At 44.7% G+C, this 25,634-nt stretch overlaps 1 protein-coding gene across 2 annotated transcripts in view; it reads left to right on the forward strand.

The window, feature by feature from the left end:
• Nucleotides 1-25,634, forward strand: part of SPPL2B (signal peptide peptidase like 2B) — a 187,508-nt gene that overhangs the window by 141,445 nt on the left and 20,429 nt on the right. For both annotated transcript variants that reach the window (XM_019513196.1, XM_019513195.1), the window contains exon 12: nucleotides 5,234-5,333. In XM_019513196.1, coding sequence (XP_019368741.1) covers nucleotides 5,234-5,333 — 100 coding nt within the window. The remainder of the gene's footprint in view (nucleotides 1-5,233; nucleotides 5,334-25,634) is intronic.

The following is a 25,634-nucleotide window of genomic DNA, read 5'->3' on the forward strand; positions in this document are numbered from 1 at the left end:
TGAAAAAAAAAAAAAAAAAAAAGTGCTTTACTTTCAGCTCAGTTTGCCCCCAAATCAAACACAGTGCATGCCCAGAAGAGGCATCATGTTGCTTTGACTCAGCTTGACCAACATCTATATAGATCACACACTTCAGTAGAGCTTTTTGGCACTTTTATCTAATAGCTCATTGAAGCGCCAAAAAGGCTCACTGAAACGCCCAGTCTATATAGACACTGGGGAGCTAGGTCAAACTAATGTTCTTCCTCTCCCAGTAAAGCACTGATGTTTGTTAACATCTGTCAGTGCCCCAGATGACCTGAGGAAGGGCACTTTATGTCAGAAAACTTGTCCAACAGCTCTCCCAACTATACAGTGCTCCAGTGAACAATATCACAAAAAATCCTTGCCTCTGGGTAAAGCATATCAAACAAAATAATCAAATATTCAGAACTGACCAACTTTTAAATATTTAAAATAAAAAAGTGTTAATCTTAAATTTACTAAGTACCAAAATCTTAAACAGGGAGCTAGCCTATTAGGGAAAACAACTTCTTACCTAGGTTTAAAAACCAAGTTTTAAAGAAGGACTAATTTTGGTTCATCTGCAGATAGGTCATTCAGCAAGAACCGTAGTTCAAGACTGATTCTGAGGTGAATCTGGATTTTTATACTTGATTTCTTGGCTCAGTTTCAAGTTTGCTAAATAAGGCAAGAAAATATAAAAATGCACCTAATAATTTATATCATCATTGATATTAATATGCCTAATTTTGTCCTTTATTTAAATTATGGCTTGCCCTAAACCAGACTTAATTGGTATAAAACCACTAAATATATTCTAAGGATGGAAGTAGATATCACTTTTGTGCCTTCATAAAAAATGTTAAGGTGGCACAAAGTGAAAACAAACAGACATCCATATGTTCTGTAGCACCACCAATGCTCAAATCTGTGGCTGCAACAGAAGGTAGTAACAAATTGGGCTGCTATATTGCATTCCCGTGTTGTGTTTGCTTATGGCAGAAGGGCTTGGGCAGTGTGAAGCTGCTGGTGTTTTCCAGCCTTCCTGGAGCAGAGGCTCCTCCAGCTTGAGACCTGCACACACCAGGAATTCCCAGGTAGGATCAACCCCCTTAAGCTTTTAGAGTACTTGCCTCCTGGGACACATCTGTGTAAGTGGGAAAAGTCAAGGCACCTGCTAAAAGCCTTCCCAAATGAAAGTCTTCCAGTGCATCTGAAAGACATCCAGGCTTGTTCTCTGATGGGCCTCAAGTAGGAAGGAGTTTAAAAGCTGAGGGGTGACTGCCAAGAGTAACCTCCCACGTAGTTTTGCCAGATGAACTTGGCACGTACATAGAATTTGCAGAAGGTTGTTCTTGGCTGACCTTAGGGATTGCAGTTGAACATGAGGGAGAAGATAGTCCCTTACGTATATAGGAATCTCTGTTCTTCTGAGGGCTTTATGGGTCAAAATCAGCACCTTGAATTGTGCACAGAAAACTGCTGAAGCCAGTGCAAACTGTGGAGCACTGAAGTAATGTACTCCTGGTCATTGGCCACAGTCAGAAAGTGAGCCACTGCCTTTTGCACCAGCTGCAGCTTCTGAACTGTCTTCAAGGGCAGCCCCAGGTAGAACACATTGTAACAAGGTTACAAAAGCATGGATGATAATGGCCAGATCCAAACCTGGCTTTCTCACCAGATGGAGTTGGTGAATGGTGCTCCTAGCCATTGCAACAGCTTGGAAATCCAAGTGCAGTAAAAGGATCCAGGAGTTCCCTCAGGCTGGGAACATAAGTGACAAGGAGAAGCTGAACCCTTCAGTGATAAATGTTTCTATCCTCCCCCAAGTCATGAGGTCTGGCAGCCACCATTACTTTTGTCTTGTCTGGTTTTAGTTTCAAGTGGTTTACCTGCATGCAATCCCCAACTGGAGCTAGGCACTAGGTAAGGGTTGAGACTGCATGGCCTAGGTCAAATGAAAAAGAGAAACAGAACTGGGTTTCACCAGCCTGTTAAAGGCATCTCACTCCAGGTCTCTCCATTATTACATCCAGTTATCTCACATACATATTGAACCAGAGGGGCAAGAAGATGGAATCCTTGGGGACCCACAGGAGAGGTCCTGAAACAACAATAAGCACTCACCCATCACTGCCCTTTGGAACCTTTCTACAAGGAGAAAATGAAACCAACTAAGAACAATCCCACAAATAAATGCATTATTACATAAACACATTATTCGTACCTCATTGTCAACTGTATCAAAGGCCACTGAAGAATCTAACAGAGTTATTGGAGTACAGTTTCCCATGTCAATCTCCAGGTAAAGTGTATCAACCAAGAGCACAAACATAATTTCCTTGATATACCAAGAATGAAAGAGAGAGTGACAGGGTTCAGGAATCTGATAGCATCCAGATGCTCCTGGAAGTGGCATGGAACCACCTATTCAGTTACCTGTCCCAAAAAGAGAAGATTGGAAGTGGAATTGGAAATAGCTAGATGGGAAGTCACCATCACAAGATTTTTTTTTCCCCCTCTGAGTCGCAGCCCAACAGTTGCAGACTTAAGAATGGCTGGCACCTTGCCTCCCAAAGGGAGGCATTGACAACCCCTTCTAGCAGTAGCCCCCAATCTCCCCCATCTGGCTTTTACAAGCCAGGATGATAGGCATAGGTCCAGTTCACAAGTGGATACCTGTTTCCCCCTCAACCTAAATACATACTCTGCATCAGTGAGCCACAACAATGAAATTGATCCACAACAATTGAAATTGATAGGACAGAGAAGACCAGGTTTCCTCAACCCTGAACTCAGATTTTGTAGATAAACTGGTAGCCCCAAGACACGCTGGATATGAACATTCTTGCCTGCAAAGTAGTCACAAACTCATCGCAACAGGGTTCTAGCTGACTCCATTTCCAGGCAGAGATAACTCATGATTTACCTGTCCATTCACCACTTTGAACAGTTCCACTGGGTGGCACTTTGCAGAAGCAGTGGCAGTGGAGAGGAGCTTCTTTGCTTTTGCTGCTGCCATGGCATAGTCCTTTAAAAGTGATCCATGCTACAGTTAGCTAGCTTTGGCATAGTTCATGAGCCACCTGCGTTCAAAGCACCGATCTTCCTGCTTTAACTGCCGTATCACCTCTATATACCAAGCGGATCTGTGCCACTGCAGGGGTAGGAATGGACACCTGGGTGTAATTGTGTCTATGAACCAGGTCATTATACAAAATGGTAAAACATTAACAACATTGTTGTCAAGGTCAGTGGAAAAAGAGAGTCTTCCCCCAGAGAGTTCTTGAATCCCACCAGCTCCAGGAGTCTCCGTGGGCAGGTCAACCAAACTGATCTACTCCAACTGAGGCCTCAGCAGACAGGGATTTGCATCTTTGGAAGGTTATACATGACCATATACTCTTATTGTTCAGAATCCCTGTTTCTAGGAAGGTGCAAAATATTAATTCCAACTTGTGTCCTGCCTCACATACCAGTCCAGTTATTACCTGGGAAAACCATGTGGGTGTCACAGAGATCATGAAGTCTCACTTCAGCCAACCTTGGTGTGCATGGTGAAGTCACCCAAGCCATTAAGACTGGGTTTTCTTAACACCACTTCCAAGACCAGCTTGGCTAGTTTAGACATTGAATCCATGGTGTAATAGGGTGGTTGATACTCCAACAGAATCCCCAATCCATCCCCAGCATCAGACGGAAAGTAGACATGCTCCATGTTGGGCAGGTTAGGCAGTAGATACCTTTTATAGGGTAGATTTTTGTACAGATCATTGCTACTCTGCCTCCTTTCAGACCTCCAAACTTAGTCTGATGCTGCAATAAGTACCCAGCTGGCACCACACTTGACATACAGTGTGGTGGTTAAAGTGTTGTACTGGGAAGTAAAAATGTCCTAGTTCAAACCCCATCTGGGTGAGAGGAACCAGAACCTTGAACCTCCAGCCTCCCAGGTGAATTCTCTGGCCACTGAGCGATGGAAGAAGGAGGGATGCATGTACACACACCCCCACCCACTCTATGGGATGAGAGAGGGATATTTACACACACACACACTGAGGTATAAGACAAAAGAGGGTTGTGTGTGGGTACACCCAGGCTGAGCCGTGGGACAAAAGAGGTGCTCAGCTGTCCCACATACGGGACGCTCAGCTATCCCACTCAGCTGTCCCACATATGCACTCAGCTGTGGGACAAAGTGGGGATGCGTGTACACACATGCGCATGTGTGCATGCATGCACTGCTGTATGGGACAAAAGAGGGATGCATACACAGACACAGCTTTTCTGTTTCTGAGGCTAATTCCAGTAGTTACAGGTTCTGTGGGGCTATGGCTGCTATTGGACATGCTCTGGTCTGCGCATTAATATAGCTGTCCAATATGCAGGGCCATGTTTCTAGAATTTAAATACCCGTGGATATATGACTACCATAAATGACAATTTAGATGACCAGGAAAGAATAAACTGCCACCCTTATACTGTGTACTTTCGGTGTAGTTGGCTGTTACCTTTTTAATAGTAAGCATTTCAGTGGAAAGAAATTCATTTGCTCTGTTTCTCAAGATTCAAATGATGACAGCCCTGAATACAGGTAGGCGTGATTAAAAACAGACAAAAAGATACAGGGTACTTCATCTGGAGGCTCTCCTTTTAAACATGCCAAAGTGAAGAAATTTTCTTTTAATGCTGTTATTAATCTTGTCCTATTCTGCTTCAGCTTTGTAGTTCATAGGGTACTTAAGGTCACCAGCTGTTCCAGAACATCTGAAAATACCTTTGCAAAAATAAAAAAAATGAATTAAGATACAACAGCAACCTTTAGTCAGTTGTTTTGTGGCTGTCAACATGGCCGACACATCTCTCGGGCATTTCTAAATGAGTTTATCAACTTACCTAAACATCAGTGACTTATCTTAAGTAACAGAGAAATTGAATTTGCCTGTCTTATTTAAAATTAAGTTGGATTAAATGTAGAATAACTTGGGATTTTTTGCCATACTAAAACACTTAGTTTTGTACTGATATTCAACTGTTCTGGGTCAGTGCCATACAGCGGTTAAATGTATTTCATTAGTGGTCAGTAAAATGAAAAGTAATTCTCATACAAATACATTTAAGTATTGGCATACTTGTGTAATAGATGTAGGAATGAAAAGAGGGACTTACGCGCTATACAGTAAATACATAAGTGAAATTCTTTATAAAGCATGTCTCTCTTGCTTTCAAGCTCCCAATGGTCCTGAAAGTTCCAAGACTGAACTCCTCACCCTTGGCTCTTTGTGATAGGCCTTTCTCACTCCTAGGATTTGGAGACATCTTAGTTCCAGGTATTTCTGTTTCTGTTTACCAGACACCAAGATATAAAAGAAAAAGTTCTGATTGACCTGTCCCCTTTCTCCCCCAGCTTCCAATTCAAGTGGTAAGTTTGAAATGACCCTTCCTTATCTGGTGTATTTATTAACACAACATTGTTTCCTCTAGTTTTGCCCTGTTTCCTTTTCACAATAGGAGAATTGCATGAAAACAACATATATTCATTTGGTTCTATGTTTATGACTTTCATAGGGAAAGCACTTAAGGAATTTAAAGGAATGAAGATCACGGTGGTTGGCCATCCTTACGTTTATCTCATCTAATGAAGTTGTATGTTTTCATAACCATATATTCTGCTAAACTCTTAGCTTTTGTGGTATTTGATTGCATTGGGTTCCACGGGGTAATTTTTTTGTTTTGTTTTGTTTTGTTTTTTTTCCTAATCTTTTCATGAGTTTTAAATTTGTCTTTTTTCAATGTCATTGGTTTGAATTTTCTTTGGTTTGGAATTAATCCAAAAGACTCTTTAAAATTTCACCAAAACTTGCATTGCATTTCTTAATTATATGCATGTTTGAAGAAAAAATACCCTGGAAGAATTTTTATATACAAATAACTATATTCTGCTGTTGCTGAGTTGCATCAGGACTGGTTTCTTCTTTTCTTGACCTCATTGAGAACCAAGTACTAAATGGAGTTTCATGAAAATTTACACAAGAGGTGTTAGCATTTAATGAAGAAAAGTTTGTATTCACATAATACAAACTGTTGGATATTTTGATCATAAATTAGATATCTTTTGAGGGGTTTTGGATTGACAAAAGCATTAGTTAATGCCAACTGATCTATAATTATTAAGATACAAGCTATAAGTTACTGCTATATATGCTAATATATCCTTTACATTTATTTAGATTTCTATAAGTTATGTACAGTTGCTCTTGGCATATGCACAGTTGCTGTTGGTATAAATATTGAATTAATGAAGCTTTTACATTATGAACTGTCTTTTGTAACTAAAGGGTGTTTATTTAGGGTATGGATGGATGTAACATTTAAAGCACTTTAAGTAGTTTAAAAGCATACATTTTTAATAATAGAGCGGTAATACACAGTGTGGTAGCACTACAAATTGACCCAAACTGTATTGAAAACAACTCCGACTGAAATAGGGATAATTTTGAAGTGCTTCAGGTTATGTTGTTCTCCCTGCTAAAGTTTAATTGACTGGCCAAGCAGCACCCCACAGTGCTTTGCTTCACCATCCTTCCTCCTCAGTGACCCCTCTGTGGCACACTCCCAGTTATACTACTCTGGAGTCACTGACCCTGCATGTAGCATTTGAAAAGCTTAAGTGTGAAGCAAGCCATTGCCAGTATTTGCTGGACCACTCACTCACCTACCACTACAATGATTAGTACCACAAAATGTCTGATGTCAGTGAAACGGTCCACTAACTGAAGGCAAGCCAAAGTCCTCTACTTTCTCTCCAGCTGGGGCACAGAGTCCCTGAGAAGGAACCAGTAAAACCAGGCTGTTTACAAATGAATTGTGGTGGAGATGGCAGCTCGTGGAAACAGTCTGGACTTGCATCATTACCACACAAAGGTCCTAAAGGCCCATTATAAGAACGTTTGCAATACTAACTGGGTTTTGGCTGCCCAGCAAGTGATGTACTTATGCTGTGAGGAGCTATCTCTGATCATCACTGGGAATCGTGTTTCATCACTGACCATGGAGTGAACCCAGAGCTGTCTGACAGCTGTAATGGCAGAGACCAGGAAGAGGCTTTAGCCCTAAGCACTTCCTGCTGTTTGGGACCTCAAAGCAGGAAATGTATCAGCCACTGGGGAAAGACAGGTCAGATGATGCACACATTGAAGAGGAGCACCCAACTTCCTTTTCCTCATTCTTCAAGTGCCAAGGACTTAGCCAGTTGGAGGGCATTCTTGAACTGTTGGACACCAGGCCTACTGGTGAGTATCAGAATATCTACACATTGGCAACATCATTCAGCATCCTTACAAGGTGGGGAAGAGGGTTCCTGTATTCCACCCATTAAAAAATGGTGGGGAGATGGCTTTGAGGACATTCAGGGAATTTGGGGGTGCCACTTACAGGGTTCTGTTATTTGGGGGGGTTGAATGTCATTTATATTAATACTCAGTTGCATCACTCCTTCAAAGGGTTAAGATGGCCCAACCCCAGCCTCACTTATTGGGCAGGGAGCCAGCTGAAGCCCAGCTCTCCCCATTCACGCCCTGCCCACATTTAACAGTCATTTGCCCCCCTCTGCAATCCTTACATACACCTGAGGTGCTTTCAAGACTTGGGAAAGTGATGGGTCATTCCATCCATCGCTCATCATTAGATATCCTAATGCAAGGAGGAGTTACAGGCATGGGAGCAGAACTGCTCCTTCCCTCTTTCCTGCAGCATGAAATAAATACCAGCCGGTATCATCTCCAAACCTCCCCATCATTTGTTTATTAGGTGCCCCCCATGCAGAGAGAATTTAAATGCAGCCATGAAAGTAGGACTATTCCTTCCCCAGCATGGACTGACATAAGCAAACCCTACCTCCGTTCCCTGTCATCTGAGCCCACTCCCCAAGCAGAGGGTCACAGGACCTGTATAATTTCCCGAGGGTTTTTGGTTCCACGACACAGGAAGGTACAAGAAGAATCAGTTTTCCATACTTGTCTTCTGTATTTGCAAAAGCAGACAGGTTTTAACAATGCTACCGGGGTTCAAAGTCAGAAAAGCAGTTAGAATTAGTCAAACTTGGTAAAGGGAGGCTGCCCCAGGAACCCAGCATGGCCTCTCACCCACTGTCAGTCAGTGCATTAAGGCACTCTGCAGTTTAATGGCCTCCAACCTCCCCTACAGGCATGCCCATGTCTTGCAGATGTTACTCATTACTCATCTTGCTGGGCCTTGGCCTCAGTCCAGTATTATGCCTCTTCAGGCCTCTAGGTCTGTAGTGAGGTCACTGCATTTCAGGGCCCCATGTCTTACCTAGACTCTGTGCTCTGGCCCATGTCGCTCCCATCTTGGCCTCAGGCCAGCCTGGTCCTGTTGGTGACTTGCCAGATCTCAGATCTCTCTCCTTAAAGACCCAGACTCATCCCCACAATCTCTGATCTCTCCCTCTCACTGGCTCAGGATTCACCCACCAAAGTCTGGTCCTGCCTCTCACCGACTTGAGCTTTGCTCCTGTAAGGCTCAGGTCTCGCCCCCTTATGAACTCAGGATTTTCCCCCTCTGTAATCCTTACAGACTTACGGGTTCAGGATTCATGCCTCAAGGGCTCTGGTCAGATTTGCCTGCAAGTGCCTTGGATCTTGCCCCCTTATGAGCTTAGTCTTCACCCCTCAAGGGGCTCTGGTCTCACTCCTGGGTTCAGGCTTCCCCTTTCCCAGCATCCTCCAAGCTGGGCCTGGAGCCTAACCCCATGCTGAGTTTACAGGCAATCACGTGCCCCTTGGGCATATCTGGGATCTCCAGCTTCCTGTGTTAGTCCCTTTAGTCTAACTTATAACAAAAAGATAAGCCCATTGGCTATAATGCAGACTATAAACACCCAAGCTGAATACCAAAACTGAGCTATTTACCAGCCTTCAGTTCATTCCTTCCAGTCCCCAGGGCAGATGGATCCTAGCCAGTCCCCCTCCACCCAGTACAGAGCTCTTTCCCTGGCAGCCTGCAGGGCCTGACTGACTCCCAGGCTCTCCCTGACCTAATATATTCCATAAGCCTTGCTCGTTTGGGTCACGTTTTTTCCTAGGTCAGCTGTTAGGTGTATTCCACTAGGTTTACTGGCTAACCTAACTGCTGTGGCTGTGTTTTTCTTCCCTAAGTTGGGCTCTGGCCTGTTGTACTACTGCTGTGCCACTAACACTGCAGTAGGCACTTACAGCCTGTTGTCCCATGACTTGTCTTTTGCAGCCTCTGGCAGGCAGCTCCCTTCACCCAAGACTTTCTGCAGCTCTTCTGCCCTTAAAAGTATCAGGAAGTCTCTGGCTCCGTTACAAACCCCAGGTTGCAGCACAAGCCCTTCCCTTCCTGTCAGAAGCGCAGAGCGCTTACCAGGCCCTGTCTAGCTATGCTGCCCTGTTCCAGAGACTCCAGTTGCTGCCACATCAGCCAGAGCAATGCGGGGAATGGAAGTTGGGTAGGAGACTGTGGGCTGCCCACTAACCCTTTGCAGTCTGGATGCAACCTGTTGGCCATCATTTGGACAGCCTTGGTTTAGACAGTGCAATCCAATTTGTAGATGATTTTTTGTTCTGCAATTTCCCACTGAAGTTGGCTTTTAAAGTTTCATTGTCTAAGAACAGCTACTCAGAAGTCAGTAATGGGAAGTCCAGGGATGTTAAAGCGTTCTGCCACCAACTTATGTGTCTTTCTGGAATTGATGTCTAATTGGGGTCCCTTCATTTTGTAGAGAGCAGAGGGCACTGTAGGCAGCAGAGGGCACTGTAAGCAGGTGATAACATATTTGACATTAGTAGAGGAGCAAATCTCAGATGTTAGACCACAACATCAACAGACCAAATAAAATGGATTATATGTTGATGAGCAGACACAGCTGGCATCTGGATCCAGAGTAAGATCTGGTGCCTTGGTGAGAATAAGTTATGTGGTCTATTGCTGGAGAGATGCCATTTGAGATTGACAGGCTACCTGTAAACAAGAACAGGTTTGTCCCTCAAGGCTACTTTGAAATGGTCATCATTTTTCATAAGGGGCTGGAGGTCATTAATGATTAGTCTAAGGTATTCAAGCTGGGGATTGGGGGTGAAAACAGGCTTCTGTTGTGCTTATCCGAGGTTTGGTATTGTAGCAGCTTGGACCAGGAACTGAGTGACAACAGTTTTGTAATTGTATTGTAAGTTTCCGTGCTCCAGTTCCTTAAGGTGTGCATCCTTGTCAGTGGGATCAAAGCAGGTCCTTTATCCTTTGTCCCAGTAGTTCTCACCATTTTTGGACTCAAGGCACCCCTCCATATTGGGTAAATTGAGTGGCACCCAATATCAAAAACTTTCATGTGTTACAGTGTTTACTTCCTTGCTGAGGGACCTCTCAGTGGGGGTGGTGCACTTATCTGCTTAATTTATCTGCTTATCTCTTCATAGCTCATACCATTCCAGGGTGCCCTGGCACCCTGGTTGAGAATCTGCTTTATCCTACTGAAGGCTAGGCTCTGCTTTTAGTCCTATCCAAGAAACTTCAATCTCTCACAATATAAACAGTACAAACCAAAATTGTCCATCCTCTCAAGACTTTAGAAGTGCCACTTTCCACTCTGGTTTTGCCCAGTATGACATCCTGGTTTCTCCTTCTTGCAAGCTGTTCCTTTACAGCCTGCCTCCTTCTGCTCTCTCCTCTGGGTTTTAAGCCTCCAGCGGAAGACTTCCTTATTAGCAGAATGTCCCATAGCTGAATCCTTAAGTGAGCTGGCTAGACCTTCTTAAAAAGAAAAACCACTCAGTTATATATCTACCCTCCCCAAGTGTGGAATTTGAGACCCACTCGTCTGAATTTAGCCCTGCTCTGTCCCATGAAAAAAAGTTCTCATTGGTATGTGCATTTCCTGATCAATGGTAGATCTCCAAGGAGTAAGTTTGCAATATCAGATACTAATGCATCAGGCTGGCATTGGCTTCTCACTTTGCTTTCACCCATGTTAAAGGGGCATGATCAGTAAGCAGGGTAAAAGGGGGCCCAAGGAGATAATACCAAGAACCTCAATTACCCACTTTATGGCAAGGGTGTAGGTTGTAGCCATGTTGGTCTAAGGACATAGGCAGACAAGGTTCTTTGGTTGAATCTGATATCCTTTAAATAGTTGGAAAAAAATTTCTGAGCAAGCTTTCGGGTTTAAAAACCTTTCGTCAGGCTGAGGAAGCATCTGCAGCTGGATGGGAAGAGCACACACCAACTGTAGATGCTTCCTCAGATTGACAAAAGGTGTTTAAACCTGAAAGCTTGCTAAGAAAAAATTTTCCAACTATTTAAGTTGGTCTAATAAAGGATATCAGATTCACCCAAAGCACTTTATGGCACAGAGTAGTTTTGCTCTTGGGGCAAAAGCTTCAGATGTTCTCAGAGCTCTGAGAGAGAACAGCTGCAAGGTCTTGCTCCAAGGCATCCACCTGAAAATAAGCCTGCAGTCAAATTCCAAACGGCACAGTACCATGGCATTATATAGTATCCATTTCTTATTTCTCCAAATGCTCCCACCCATGCTGGAGTCCACTGCACAGATCAGGGTGCCATAGTATGCAGTTTTTCTATTAGTGGGGAATTATTGATAAGAAATTTGGGGTAAAGCACCAGTAAGAACTTGCCAACTTGAGGAAAGACTTCAGTTGCTTTTTTGTTTTGTTTTGGATACTGGGGACTCCATTAGAGGGGTCTAATCTTCCCATTGCTTAAAGCGTCCCCCAAATACTTTCTTACTAGCAGAATGTTATTAGCCAAGTCAGCATTTTGCTGGATTTCCCATAAGGCCTTCTGCTTGAAGTGACTATAGCACTGCCATGACCTGCTAGAGGTCTTCCTTCCAGGTACTCGTAAACACGACTACATCATCAAGGTTCCCTGTGGCACATTCTGAGTGTAGCTGCAGTACCTTGTCCATTAGCTGTTGGAAGATAGCTGGGCACCATGGAGCCCCAGAGGGAGAGTTCTGAACAGATACAGCCCTCAAGGTGTGAATGTTGTTAATTCCCAGGATTCTGGCAGTAGGGAGATCAGCCAGTAGCCCTCATCAAATCCAGTGTTATATATTTAGCATCCCCTAGCTGCTGTAGCAACTCATTGATCAAAGGTATCCAGTATGCATTAGACTTCAACACCACATTTCATTTTCAGAAATCAATGCAAAACGAGATTCTCTTGTCCAGTTTGGTAACCAATATAGTCAGGCTAAGGGTGCACCAATAGAGATTTTTTAGGCCAATACTGATGGCCAACTTTTTTAATGAGCCACATCAGCCAGTACTGATCCAACTGCTACGCACACCCAGGGAGGGCACGGGTGGCGTGTGCCCCCGGATCCGCACACAGGATGAAGGTGGGCTGCCACTGTGGGCTGGAGCCAGGGCTGTGCCAAGCTCGTCCCGGCAGGGGCTGGGCTGGGCTGGGCTGGGCTGGGCTGGGCTGGGCTGCACTCGGAGTGGGTGACAGTGGGAGTGCTGGGAGAGGGGCTGCAGGGGGAGTCTGTAGCCACCACAATTTACCCCCCTCCCAGCATCACCGCCCACCCAGCCCAGCCCAGCCCAGCCCCTGCTGGGACAAGCTTGGCACAGCCCTGGCTCCAGCCCACAGTGGCAGCCCTCCTTCATCCCGTGTGCAGATCTGGGGGCACACACCCCCTGTGCCCTCCCAGGGTGCATGGAACAGCAGGAGCTACCCCCCCCCCCCACAGCCCTGAACAAGCCATGCACTGCTCCTTCCCATGCCCCACCCCTTCTGCACAGTGCCTGCTCCTGCCCCAGCCCCACTCCCTCCCTCATTGCAGGGAACTCAATCTGCCCCCCCACCCCCACCAGCCCCTTCCCTCACGACAGACGTACTAGCCAGACCTGGCTGCTTGCCACGCTACCAGGCTGCGCTGCTAACTGCTTGTGTGGTCAGTTGTGGCTGTGTACGTGCACAGAGCATTTATCAGCAACATTATCAGCCACATCAGCCAAAAAAGCTGATTGCTAATACTGTCAATTTCCCTTATATTGGTGCCAATCTGATATGGGACCAATGTAGACTGTTCCATTTGCTTGAAGATGCTTTGATCACTTCCGTATCCAGCATATTCTGTTACTTCCTTTCTCGGTTTCCCATAATTTCTCTGGTACTCTGGAGAACCCTTTTTAGACTGGGCACACTGGTTTCAATACAGTATGATAACTAATAGGGTAGTTCTCCCAGGTTTGGTCACAAACACTTCTGGATTACCTCCACTAGGGTCCTTGTTTCCACTTGCTGTGTTTTGGACAGGTTCTGCTCCAAAGGCAATTGTACTGGCTGGAAGTCAAACCTTTTCTTGCACATTTCCATGTTTTCTGTCAAACAAATTGAGCCATTAAGTGTCTCTCAGACTCTCCATGGTTTCAGGAGATTTATCTGGGACCTACATCACTTCCCCAGCATGTGCACTTCAGAATTTACCTCCCCAAGTCATCTTACCACCTCAGAGGACCCCACCCATTTGGCTGATGGTGTGCTTTCTAAATGAGGGCAGTAACAGTAGGACCTAGTCCCTTGGTTGATATACCAGTTGTGCATATTCTGATTGTCGTGTTGTGATTGGGACTGTTTGCACAGTTCAGAGGTTCTCTTGGCTGAATTCCCTCTCAAGATCCAACTGTTCCAGTAGCTGGAGAACATACTGCACTACATTTTGAGATGTCACGCCCTGTCTGCTAGGCTTCCTGAAGGAGGTCTAATATAACATGAGATTCTCCCCCTTACAGGAGATCAAAAGGTGAAAACACCATTGATGATTAGGAAAAGTCCTGGATCACAAATAACAAATAGTGTAGAAGAACATCCCATTTCTTGGGTTCTCCTGTCACCTAACTTCCTTAAAGTTTGATTAAATATCTCCACCAATCCATCTGTCTGTGTGGGGTAGAGGCTCTCACAGGTGCACTTTTAAAGGTCCCTGTAACAGGGTTGCCTGTCCCTTTAAGAGGCAGCTGCAAGCCTTGTTGAGTAGTTACAGTTATGGTGAGACTCCTGGTAAGAGTCTCCTATGACCCCTGCTGACTTCCTGCCCTTTGGGCAGCGGGTTGGACTCAGTCTCCCAAGGTCCCAGCCCTAATGTCTATGAAATCTATGAAGGCGGTGGCTCACTGGGAGCTTAAACACTCTAGAGAGAAGAGCATCAGAGCAGCAAATGGTGAGGGAACTCTTGTGAACCAGCAGCAAGCAGTTGGCTGAACCACTTATTGCATGAAAGGTCCAGACTCCTATGCTAAGACCAGAGCCACAGCAGTCCCCTTCCAGTGTCAACAGGGAGGGGACAGGGAGCAGGAGAACAGGGTTTTGTTTTCTTGGTCTTTTTTTTTTTTAAAGATTGTTTCATTTTTTTTTTGGTCTTGCTAATTAGCTCTTCAGGGAGCAAAAAACCACAGGCAAGGTGCATACTGCTGCTAGTGATCAGGACATAAACACAATGCCCTGATCTTTTAGTATATCCTATGGGAGACCTATGCATGAAAATATTTTCAACATTTTTGTAGCCACTGTTTGGGCCAAAGTGCAATGGATAGCTACTGCCTCTGAATAGTGGGTCCTGTAAATCCACTAGGACTAGAATGGAGCCACTGGTGCTTTGTTCAAAGGGCCCCAACAGTCACTGCCTGAGCGTAAAATCATGGCCTTCCCTTACAGGTACTACCCCTCTGTCAAGGTGTTTTCCCTAGGGCCACCTAGGTCACATTGTACCCCAACATCTTTACCAGAGCTTTTACTAGGTGTTGCCCCTGCCAAAACTGCTTCTCTTCTGACCCATCAGTATTTCATAAAATGATAGAAAATGAGGCTTAGAAGGGACCTCAGGAGGGCATCTAATCCAACCCCCTGCTCAAAGCAGAACCACCACCAACTATATCATCCCAGCCAAGGCTTTGACTAGCTGGGGTCTTAAAAACCACCAAGGATAAAGATCTACAGCCTCTCTGGGTAACCTGTGCCAGTGTTTTACTACCCTCCTAGTGAGAAAATTCTTCCTAATATCTAACCTAAACTTCCCTTGCTACAACTTGACTGCTGTTACATGTTCTGCGATCTGCCGTTACTGAGCAGAGTCTAGCCCCATCCTCTTTTGAACCCCCCTTCAGGTAGTTGAAGGCTGCTGTTAAATACCCCCTCAGTCTTCTCTTCTCCAGACTAAATAAGCCCAGTTCCCTCAGCCTGTCCTTAGAAGTCATGTGCCCCAGCCCCCCCTAACCATTTTTGTTACCCTCCGTTAGACTCTGTCCAATTTGTCTACATCCTTTCTGTAGTTGGGGGCCCAAAACTGAACACAGTACTCCAGATGTGGCCTCACCAGTACCAGATAGAGGGGAAGAATCACTTCCTTTGATCTGCTGGCAACACATCTACCAATGCAGCCCAGTATCCTGTTACCTTCTTTGTGACTAGGACACGCTGTTGGTTCATATTCAGCCTATTGTCCGCTGTAACCCCAAGGTCCTTTTCTACAGAGCTGCTGCTTTGCCAGTCAGCCCCCAGCCTGGTGCATGGGATTGTTCTGTCCTAAGTTCAGGACTTGCACTTGTCTTTTTTAAACCTCACGAGCTTCCTTTTGATCCAATTCTCCAATCTGTCTAGGTCTTTCTAAATCCTAAACCTACCTTCCAGTGTATCCATTACTCCCCACAGCTTGGTGTCATCTGCAAACTTGCTGAGGGTGCATTTCATCCCATCTTCCAGGTCTTTGATGAAGATATGGAACAAAACTGGCCCAAGACTGAGCCCTGGGGCACTCCATTTGAGAACTGCCAACTAGACATTGAGCCATCGACTACTACCCTCTGAGCCTGATGATCCAGCCGGTTTTCTATCTACCTTACAGTCCATTCATCCAACCCTTACTTCCTTAGCTTGCTTGCAAGAATGTTGTGGGAAACCGTATCAAAAGCCTGGCTAAAGTCAAGGTATATCATGTCCACTGCTCACTTCATATCCACAGAGCCAGTCATCTCATCATAGAAGGCAGTCAGGTTGGTCAAGCATGACTTCCGTTTGGTGATTTCATGCTGACTGTTCCTAATCACCTTATTCTCTTCCAAGTGCTTCCAGATTGTTTGAGGACCTGTTTCATGATTTTTCCAGGGGCTGAAGTGAGGCAGACCAGTGTGTAGTTCCCTAGATCCTTCTCCTTCCCATTCTTAAAGATGGGCACTATATTTGCCTTTTGCCAACCATCCAGAACTTCTGTGAATTTTCAAAGATGATGGTCAGCGGCTCTGTAATCACATCGGCCTTTACACCCTCAGGTGCATCCCATCTGGCCCCATAGACTTGTACACATCCAGCTCTTCTAGATAGTCCTTAACCTGTTCTTTCACTTCTGTTGGCTGCTCACATTCTCCCCAAACTGTGCTGCTAGGTGCAGTAATCTGGGAGCTGACCTTGCCTGTGAAGACTGGGGTGAAAAAGGCACTGAGCACTTCAGCCTTTTCCATATCATGCCTCTTCCCGTTTTAGTAAAGGACCCTGATCTTCCTCTTGTTGCTGACATAGAAACCCTTCTCATTACCCTTCATGTCCCTTACTAGATTCAACTCCAGTTATGCTTTAGCCTTCCTGCTTTCATCCCTCAGTAATACTCTTATATCCCTCTTTAGTTGTTTTTCTACTTTTTGTCAGCTTTCTGTCTGTGGTCAGGAAACTTCTTCTAGCGGTTTGGAGAAAGCCTCATTGACCTCATCCTCCTGATGTAGTAGTGTATAACAGACACCAACCACAGCATCACCCTTGTTGCTCTCCCCTCTGACTGTAGCCCAGAGAATTCAAACAGGCCACTTCCAGTTTCATACCGGAGCTCTGAACAATCATGTGGCTCTTTTACATAAAGCACAACTGCTCCTCCTCATCTCCCCTACCTGTTCTTCCTGAACAGTTTGTTCCCATCCATGGCAGCGCTCCAGTCATGCAAGCTATCCCACCCAGTCTCTGTTATTCCAATCACATCATTCTTGGACTGTGGGAAGACTTCCAATTCTTTCTGCTTGTTTCCCAGGCTCCATGCATTCAGGTACAGACACCTGAGGTAACTAGCCAATTGCCCTACTTTCGGAGGAAGAATTAGAAGGCCTCCCCTGTTGTCCCCTCCTGCTTGGTCTTCCTCCAGGTCCCCCGCTTCCCCACTTACCTCAGGGCCTTCGTCTCCATCCCCCAGTGGAACTAGTTTAAAGACCTCCACATTAGGTTAGCCATCCTGCCTCCGACGATGTTCTTCTCTCTCCTCCAGAAAATGGATCCTGTCTCTTCCTAGCAATCCTCCTTCTTTGAACAACATCCCATGGTCAAAGAAGCCAAAGCCCTGCTGCTGACACCATCTGCGCAGCCACGCATTGATCTGCATCTGCAGACCCAACTGATAGGGGCCGAGGTCCAAACAACTCTGGGTCAAACAGGAATATTTTGTCTAGTCAGCTTTCTAGGGGTCCATGATCATCCCAGTCCTTCCTACTTTCTTCTGCAACATACAGTAATCTAGTCACTGGGGCCCAGTTCTGGCCCATCAGCACTGGCAGTTATTTCCACTGTCTGGCCACCAAACATCAGTTTTACTTTTGTGGGGTTACAAAGTCTGACATCCCCATTGATGCAGGTCCCATATATACCCGACTATTGTCAGCTGGTCAGGGTCCACAAACTGGTCTTGGATAAATGTTTGCTCAGAACCTGAATTCACCAAACCTAGGACCTGGGTATCCCCTATTTTAAGTGGCACCCCATAGTCCCTCTGCCTTGGGCTCTGTGTCTGAACCACAGATATCTAGGTCTGCATGTATCTGCAGTCCGTTAGTAGGCAATCTTTATGGCAGTGACCTGTTTTTTTTTTTTATAAGTAAAGCCAACAGGGATGTTCCCTTTTTCTCTCACTAGTGATGCATCCCAGAGGGATCCTTTTTTGAATTGTTAGCCCCGTTTTGCTGCGTGCACCCTTGCCTCCACAGGGATCAGAGCAGCATTTGGGGACCTGAAGTAAAACCTCCACCAAAAGACCTAGTCATCAAATGTCCTCCTGTTTGGGGTTCAGGTTCTTCAGTTCAGCAAAGTATTTTCTGCATTCCAGTTTGGCCTCTAGGAAGTTTTCAGTTGGTGAACCACCTCATTGATAGTGCCACATGGGAAATATTTGGCAAAATTGGTCCAAGATTATTATTTATCTCGGTGACTGAACAGAACTCCAGTTTAAGCAGTATGTGTGGCCACATCCCCTTCTGCCAGGTGGCACATGAGCAATCTTCACTGCACATACACCACACTGCCAAAGTTGGTGTGGCCATACCACTGTCACCACAAATCCTGAATCCTGGCTCTGCCCCTGTGTCTGTTGGTCAGAGGGGGGGTTGCTTCTGATGGTGAATTTGGCCAGGTATGAAGTTGTTTGAAGGCCAGGGGGATATTGCTGAGAATATCTCTCTCAAGGTCTGGTGTTTTTTGATGGTAAGGGTGCATTGCTGACATGGATAAGGAATTCACTCAAAGAAGTCAATGATAGGCAGTGAGCATATCTCACTGGAGAGTGGTTACTGGTGGGATCAGTCTTGGGACCCTGTCCTATATGATTTGTTATCAGTAACATGGATACTGTCAATATGACCTCATGAAATTTGTGGCTGACTTATCCTGGGAGGTATTGCTAATAAATAAGAGGACTGAATTATTATACAGAAAGATTTAGATCACTGATTCTCAAACCAGGGTGCTGCAAGATCCTTTAAGGGTGCAGCAGGATGCTCCTCAATATTAGCACTGTTAGGTATGCAAACACCTACATATGATTTACAAGGTAAACCCAGAGATTTCACCTAGGAATCCATAGAAACTTCACAACATTTTGAGTGTTTTGCAACAGAAGAATTGCTCTATTATTTTTCCATAATCAAAAGAATAAGTGAAAGCTAAGAGCTGGTATTTTCTGAGGGGTGCCTGAAGTCTAACAATGTGTGTCTTAAGTCTAAAAAGGTTAAGAACCACTCATTTAGAAAAACTTGTGAAATAGAGCATTAAAAATTGAATTAAATATAATAAGTATGAAGTGCAGAGTCCTTCACTTAGGAACCAATAACACTGGCTTCAACGAAATGGTGAATGTAATATAGACGAGAGACATCTGAGGAAGAGACGGCATGAGTTTATTAGTTGATTTCAGGATGGCTATGTTATCACTGCAAAGCAGCTGTGAAAAGACGCATCCCAAGATAGCATTTATTAGGTTCTATGCCAGTGATTCTTAACCAGGGTGCCCTCAAATCTTTTGAAAGGTGCCCCAGGGTGTGAGGAGATATGCAGATAAGTGCAGGCTTAGGCTTGTCCCTGCCTGGTGAGTCTCTCATCGCCACTGCCCAGGCCCTCTGCAAGAAGATAATCACTTTAATTATATACAATAAATTTTGAAATTGTTTGCCACTCAATCCATAAAAGTTATGGAGGGGTGTCTTGAGTCCAAAAAGGTTGAGAACCACTGGCCTATGCAGTGGAGACAAGGAAGTATTAGGACCTCTGTACGCAGCATTGGTGAGACCCCGTTTAGACTACTGGGTGCATTTCTGGAATTCTAAGGACAACTAACATGGGATCATAGGAGCCAAAGGGCTGGAAGGAGCCTCATGAGGTCATCTAGTACAGCCTGCTGCTAAAAACAGGATCATACCTGACTAAACCATCCCAGCAAGGGTCTGTCAAACATGCTTTTGAATATTTGCAGGGTGGAGAGTTCACAACTTCCTAGGTAACCTATTCCAATACTTGACGACCCTCATAGTCAGAAAGTTCTTTCTGATTTCCAACCTGAATTTCCTCTGCTGTAGCTTGATGTTATTGCTCCTAGTTCTATCCCTTGTGGCTATAGAGAAATTTGAAGACTGTTATCAAATCCTCTCTCCAGCTTTTCTTCTCCAGACTAAATAACCCTATCTCTTTCAGCCTTTCCTCATAAGTCATGCTTCCCAGACCTCTAATCATTTTTGTTGCTTTCCTCTGGACTCTTTTAATCTACCCCCATGCTTCTTGAAGTGTGGTGCCCAAAACCGGACACAGGTCTCCAGGTAAGGTCTCACTAGTGCTGAATAGAGCAGAAGAATCGCTTCTCTTGATTTTTAAGTGACAGTCCTGTTGATACGGCCCAGTATGCTGTTGACCTTTTTTTTTTGGTAACTAAAGCACACGGCTCTCATTCAGCTTATGATCTGCTGTAATCTCCGATTCCTTCTCTGCAGTACTGCAACCTAGCCAGTCATTCCCCAGTCTATATTTGTGCGTGCAGTTTTTCCTTCACAAATGCAGGACTTTGCATTTTTCCTTGTTGAATTTCATTTGGTTGATTGCGGACCATTTTTCCAGTGTAAACAGGTCATTTTGGATCCTAGCCCTACCCTTCAGACTTCTCTGCAACTCTACCCAACTTGGTGTCATCCATAAATTTTTTAAGCATGCACTCAATTCCATTTCAGTAATAAAGATGTTGAACAGTACCAGATCCAGGACAGATCCTTGAGGCATTCCATTTGATACCTCTTCCCAACTTAGACATTGAGCCTTTGACTACTCATTGAGCATTATGATCAATTATACTCATTGCATATGATCAATTATGATCAATTATACTCATTGAGCATTAAGATCCAACCAGTTATGTATCTACCTTACAGTACTTTTATCATGTCTCTGTTTCCATAGTTTGCTAATAAGAATGTCATGGGAGACAGCATCAAAAGCCTTGCTAAAGTCAAGGTATATCACATCCACTACTGTCCCCACATCCACCAAGCCTGTCACCTTTTCATAGAAGGAAATCTAGTTGTCAGGCATGACTTTCTCATGGTAAATCCATGCTGGCTGTTCATGATCACCTTGTTCTCCTATGAGGGCTTTACAGAACATTCCTTGAGGACCGGCTCCATGATCTCTCCAGATTTCAAAGTCAGACTGACTGGTCTTTAATTCCTTGGATGCTCCTCTTCCTTTTCTTAAAGATGGACACTATGTTTGTCCTTTTCCTATCATCTAGGACCTCACCCAGCCTCCATGACTTTCAAATTACCTCAGCCAGTTCCTTCAGTACCTTAGGGTTCATCCCATCAGGCCCTGTTGACTTTAAAGTATCTAGCTGATATAAGTAATCCCAACCTGTTCCTCTATTACTCTAGGCTGGTCTCCTTCCCTATCTTTTCTGTGTTGCTAACTGCACTCATCGTCTGGTAGCTGCCTGTATTTGGGAAGACTGAGGTAAAAAATGTGTTAACTACTTCAGCCTTCCCTGCATCATCTGTAACTAAATTGCTTTCTGCATTTCATAAGAGTCCTATGATTTGGTCTTCCTTTTACCCTTGCCATACATATAGAATCCCTTATTTGTCTTTTATGTTCCTTGACAGCTGCACCTTTAATTGTGCCTTGGCCTTCCTAATTTTCTCCCTGCCTGCCTATGTGATACTCTTATACTCTCCCAAGTCATGTGACCAGTTTTCCACTTTTTGTGAGATTCCTTTCCAAGTTTCACCTCATTGAAGAGATTGTGGTCTAGCCAGGCTGGTCTCCTGTTGTACTTCCCATTCTTTCATCGGATCAGGATAGCTTCTCCTGTACCCCTCAAAGGGCCTCCTTTAAAGTACAGCCAGACCTCCTGGACTCCTTCATGCTTGAAACTTGCCTCCCAGGGGATCCTGTCCACCTGTTTCCTAGGTATGTTAAACTCTTGTTTGGTTTTTTTGGTTTTTTGTTTTGTTTTTGTTTTTTGAAGTCCAGTGTATTCTGCTGCTTTCCTTCCTACCTCCCCTGAGGATCTTGAACGTTGTTATTTTGTGGTGACTGTTATCCATCCACGTTACTTTCCATCTTCACATTCTCAACCACTTCCTCCCTGTTTGTGAGCAACAAGTCTAGAAGAGCTTCCCTGCTAGTTTGCCTCTCTACCATCTGTCTCAAGAAGGTATCCGCAATACACTTCAAGAATTTTCAGGACTGTTTGTGCACTGCTGTGCTTCCCAGATGTCACTGTAATTAAAGTCCCCCCCATGAGAATCAGGTTCTGTGATTTGCAAACTTCTGTCAATTATTTTAAAAAGACAGTTTCCACCTCTTCCTCCTGATTTGGTGGTCCCGCTTAAGAGAATCAAGACTTATGAAAGATGATTTAAAGGAGCTTGGCTTGTTTAGCACAGATGGCAGAGGGTATGATTGCTGTTCACAAGTAAATTGGTGAAAAGAATATCAGGGAAGGAGAAGAGCTGTTTTAGGCAAAAATACAAGACCAGCAAAGTATCAGAAAGCTTCAAACTGGCTACAGATAAATTTGGATCAGAAATTAGAAGATTTTCAACTATCAAAAATAAAATTTTAGTATGGTCTTCCAAACAAGTATGGGCAAAGAGCCTAAATTGCCTTAAGGTTGAACTGGATACATTTGTAGGAGGTATGGGATGATAGGATAGGGAGTGTCTGTGATATGTAGACTTATGTTTGCAAGCCCTTGGTGAGGTATAAATGTAGCTCAGTGTATGGAAGGTGTTTTATAATTCCAAGTGTCAGAGCTTTCCCTGGGACTTCGCACTCCCCCCTTCTTCCCCATCCGTCACCCCATGAATGTTACTGGCTTCTGAGACTGTTTTACCTTCCTCTGAAGTACTGGAATACTGGTGACAACTAAGACTCATGGTTTTAGACTGAGGTGCACTGATGTTCTTGACTATACTTAGAATATCTAGGGCTCTCCAGGTGAAGATCTTGTTCTTAAGGTGTTTTTGCCTTCCTATGTGGCATGGGTCATGATCCTTTTCCTAAGATCTTCTGAGTGTATATCACTCAACTGCTTCCTCCTCATTGCAGTGACTGGGCATTAGCAACACCCTTGTCTCCCCTGGTTTTACCTATAGTATGTTATCTAAAACACCAAGAATGCTGTATATCAGTGGTGCTCAACCTCCAGCATGCAGGCCAAATCTGGCCTGTAGGGCTGTGTCATCCAGCCCTTGGGGCTCCCCATAGGTCCAGAAATCTGACAGTGGGGGAGCACAGTGGCAGTGTTAATTGCCATAGCTCTGAAAATGATTCTGAAAGCTATGGCAGTTAACAGTGCCACCAGTCCCATAGCATATGGGACTAGATTGGCACATGGGGTCACTTTGTAGCCTAATCTGGCACATATGGCAGCTCACCAGCAGACTGACTCAGTGCATTGACCCCACACTGGTTCCACCCATGGATCAACCCCACCCACAGGATCTGGCCCAAAGGTGTTGCTAATTCCCTGCCAGTGCAGCAATGTGGAAGTAGTTGGCTGATACACACTCAGAAGATCTTAGGCAAAGGACCATGACTCTGGCCTAGCCCCACTCATCCAACCCACAGGGCCAGAAGCTTGTGCACCGTGTTGTTCCATGTTGTTAGGAAAGGGTTTGAAGGGGTGATATTAGGGTTTCCTTCAGTTAACAACTACAGGATTCTGGACTTAATGGCCCAAGAGACCCCTTCAAATCTTGTGTTCCTATTTCCTAATTATTAAGCCAGACAAATGTTTCAAAAGAGCCTCTTTATTTATTCACCTTTCAGGAATGCCACCTGCAGTTGTTACTGCTCCTGTTTGTGTTCCTGCTGCTGAGGTTCCAAGGTCAAAGCCTGAGGCTAGAGCTCTGCAAGTAACCAAACTGAGATGGAGGAGAAAAAAAGAGCAAGAAGGAGAGATGCTGACACTTCTGGTAGCATCCTCAGAGAAGAGCTATGCCTGCAGGAGCCTGACATTAACAGATGAAGTACCATCAGGACCACTGTGCTGACCTGATCAGCTGTGAAGGATCTTCCAGACATGCCAAATGCCAAGCCCACTGGAGAGGTTGTGGACATGGCAAAGCAGACTATGCAGATGCTGATGGATAATTTCTGCTTGGAGAGGGGAAAAAGCAGTCTCTCATAGCCATCCTCAGCTTTTAAGTCATGCTACATTTTGTACCCTATGACCAGACTTTCTTAGCCCAGAGCCAAGGCTAGGCTTATTTACCTCAGACCCAAACGGGTTCCCCTTGACAACAGGCCTACACACTCAAGACAAGTTCCTCATGCCTCTTCCCCTCCTCTGCGTAGCCCCCATGCTATTCCTTCCAGTCTCACATCTTTGTCTTGCATCCAAACTTTTTCCTTCTGCAGCCCTGACCATTATACGAACAGACCCTGATGACAGATCCATTATATGAACAGACTCTCCACTAGCACAGTCTTAACCACTGTCCCCCACCTGTATCTCTCAGATAGTTCCTCCCTATCTCTCCATTGGCCTTGTTGACTGTAAGTCCCGATAACTCCTTTTTCCAGTATGGGAAGGAACTCCGTATCACATTCCTACCAAAAGGACTAAGGGATGTTGGGGAGAGAACAGTTTTCTAGAACCTCACAAGGACATGGACAGTGCTTGCCCAGGAAAAGCAGCGTGTTATGGGACTTCAGTCTCTCCAGCATATTCATACTATGTGTCAAGATGTTGTTCCACCACTCTCCATCACTCTTAGACTGCCTACTTCCTTTCTCTCAGTTCACAAACTGCCAGTACTCCCACTTGTTTCTACAATACAGCACTAAATGTTTGGGTTTTTTATAATATTTCTTTGTTAAACTTTTTTCATATAAATAAACACATTTTCTGTGAATCACATTACACATTACAAATTTTACACAGCTACTGTCTTCTTGCCTGCATCATCAGGGGCAGTGGGGTAGAGTTCCTGAAGACCTTAGTATTGTGGATCTTGCTTGATCAGCTGGTAATCATCTGTGAATTGATATCAGTGGCTCATGACACCCTGAAGTGTGGCTGATACTCCTTTGCAGCTTATTTACCTTGAGCCTAGGTGCACTTAGGCACAGGATGGCAATGTGCCTGCCATTAAGGACCTTGATACAGTTTAGAAACCTTATAAAGGCAAATCCAGGTATGACCTCCTGTGGGTTAGAAAGTCTGAATAACCTTGTGCTAGTATGTGCTGGCTGGCATGGCAAACCTCCTGGATGGCTGATCCTAGCATAGATTATCCCATGCCCAAGTGTTTGACAATAGAATAGAGTTGGAGGTTACCAGGGGTTGCCAGCTTCCAAATGGCAATTGTCATCTTTTTCTCCATGCTCATGGACACCCTCATGTTACTGGCTTGATTCTAGAGCAACACAGCAAACTCAAGACATCTCTAAAATTATCACTGCACATTCTGAAGTTCTGCCACCATTCAGGTCCTTGTCATCACCATCCATTTCTTCAGCACTTCTCTCTCTGGAACAGAAACAAGGTTTGACAGTGTACAGGGAAGCCTTTTATGGAGCCTCTTATTTCTTCCTCCTCAAACACATTGGTCTCAAACTGACCAAGCACAGAATATATCTCAGGAAGCATGTTTTCAGTGCCAGGATAGTCGAGTCCTAAGCTGCCATGCTGCAGCATACCAGCTGGCAGAGGTGCTCAAACAGGGAAGAAAATATGACCACTTGTGTGAAACCCCTCTGCTGTTAGGTGGATAGTTTCATAATTACTAGGGTCGTAAGGGACCTGAACACATCATCGAGTCGGACCCCCTGCCATGGCA

This window comes from Gavialis gangeticus, unplaced genomic scaffold (assembly GCF_001723915.1).
Source record: "Gavialis gangeticus isolate Ggan-Ray unplaced genomic scaffold, GavGan_comp1, whole genome shotgun sequence".
NCBI lineage: Eukaryota > Metazoa > Chordata > Crocodylia > Gavialidae > Gavialis > Gavialis gangeticus.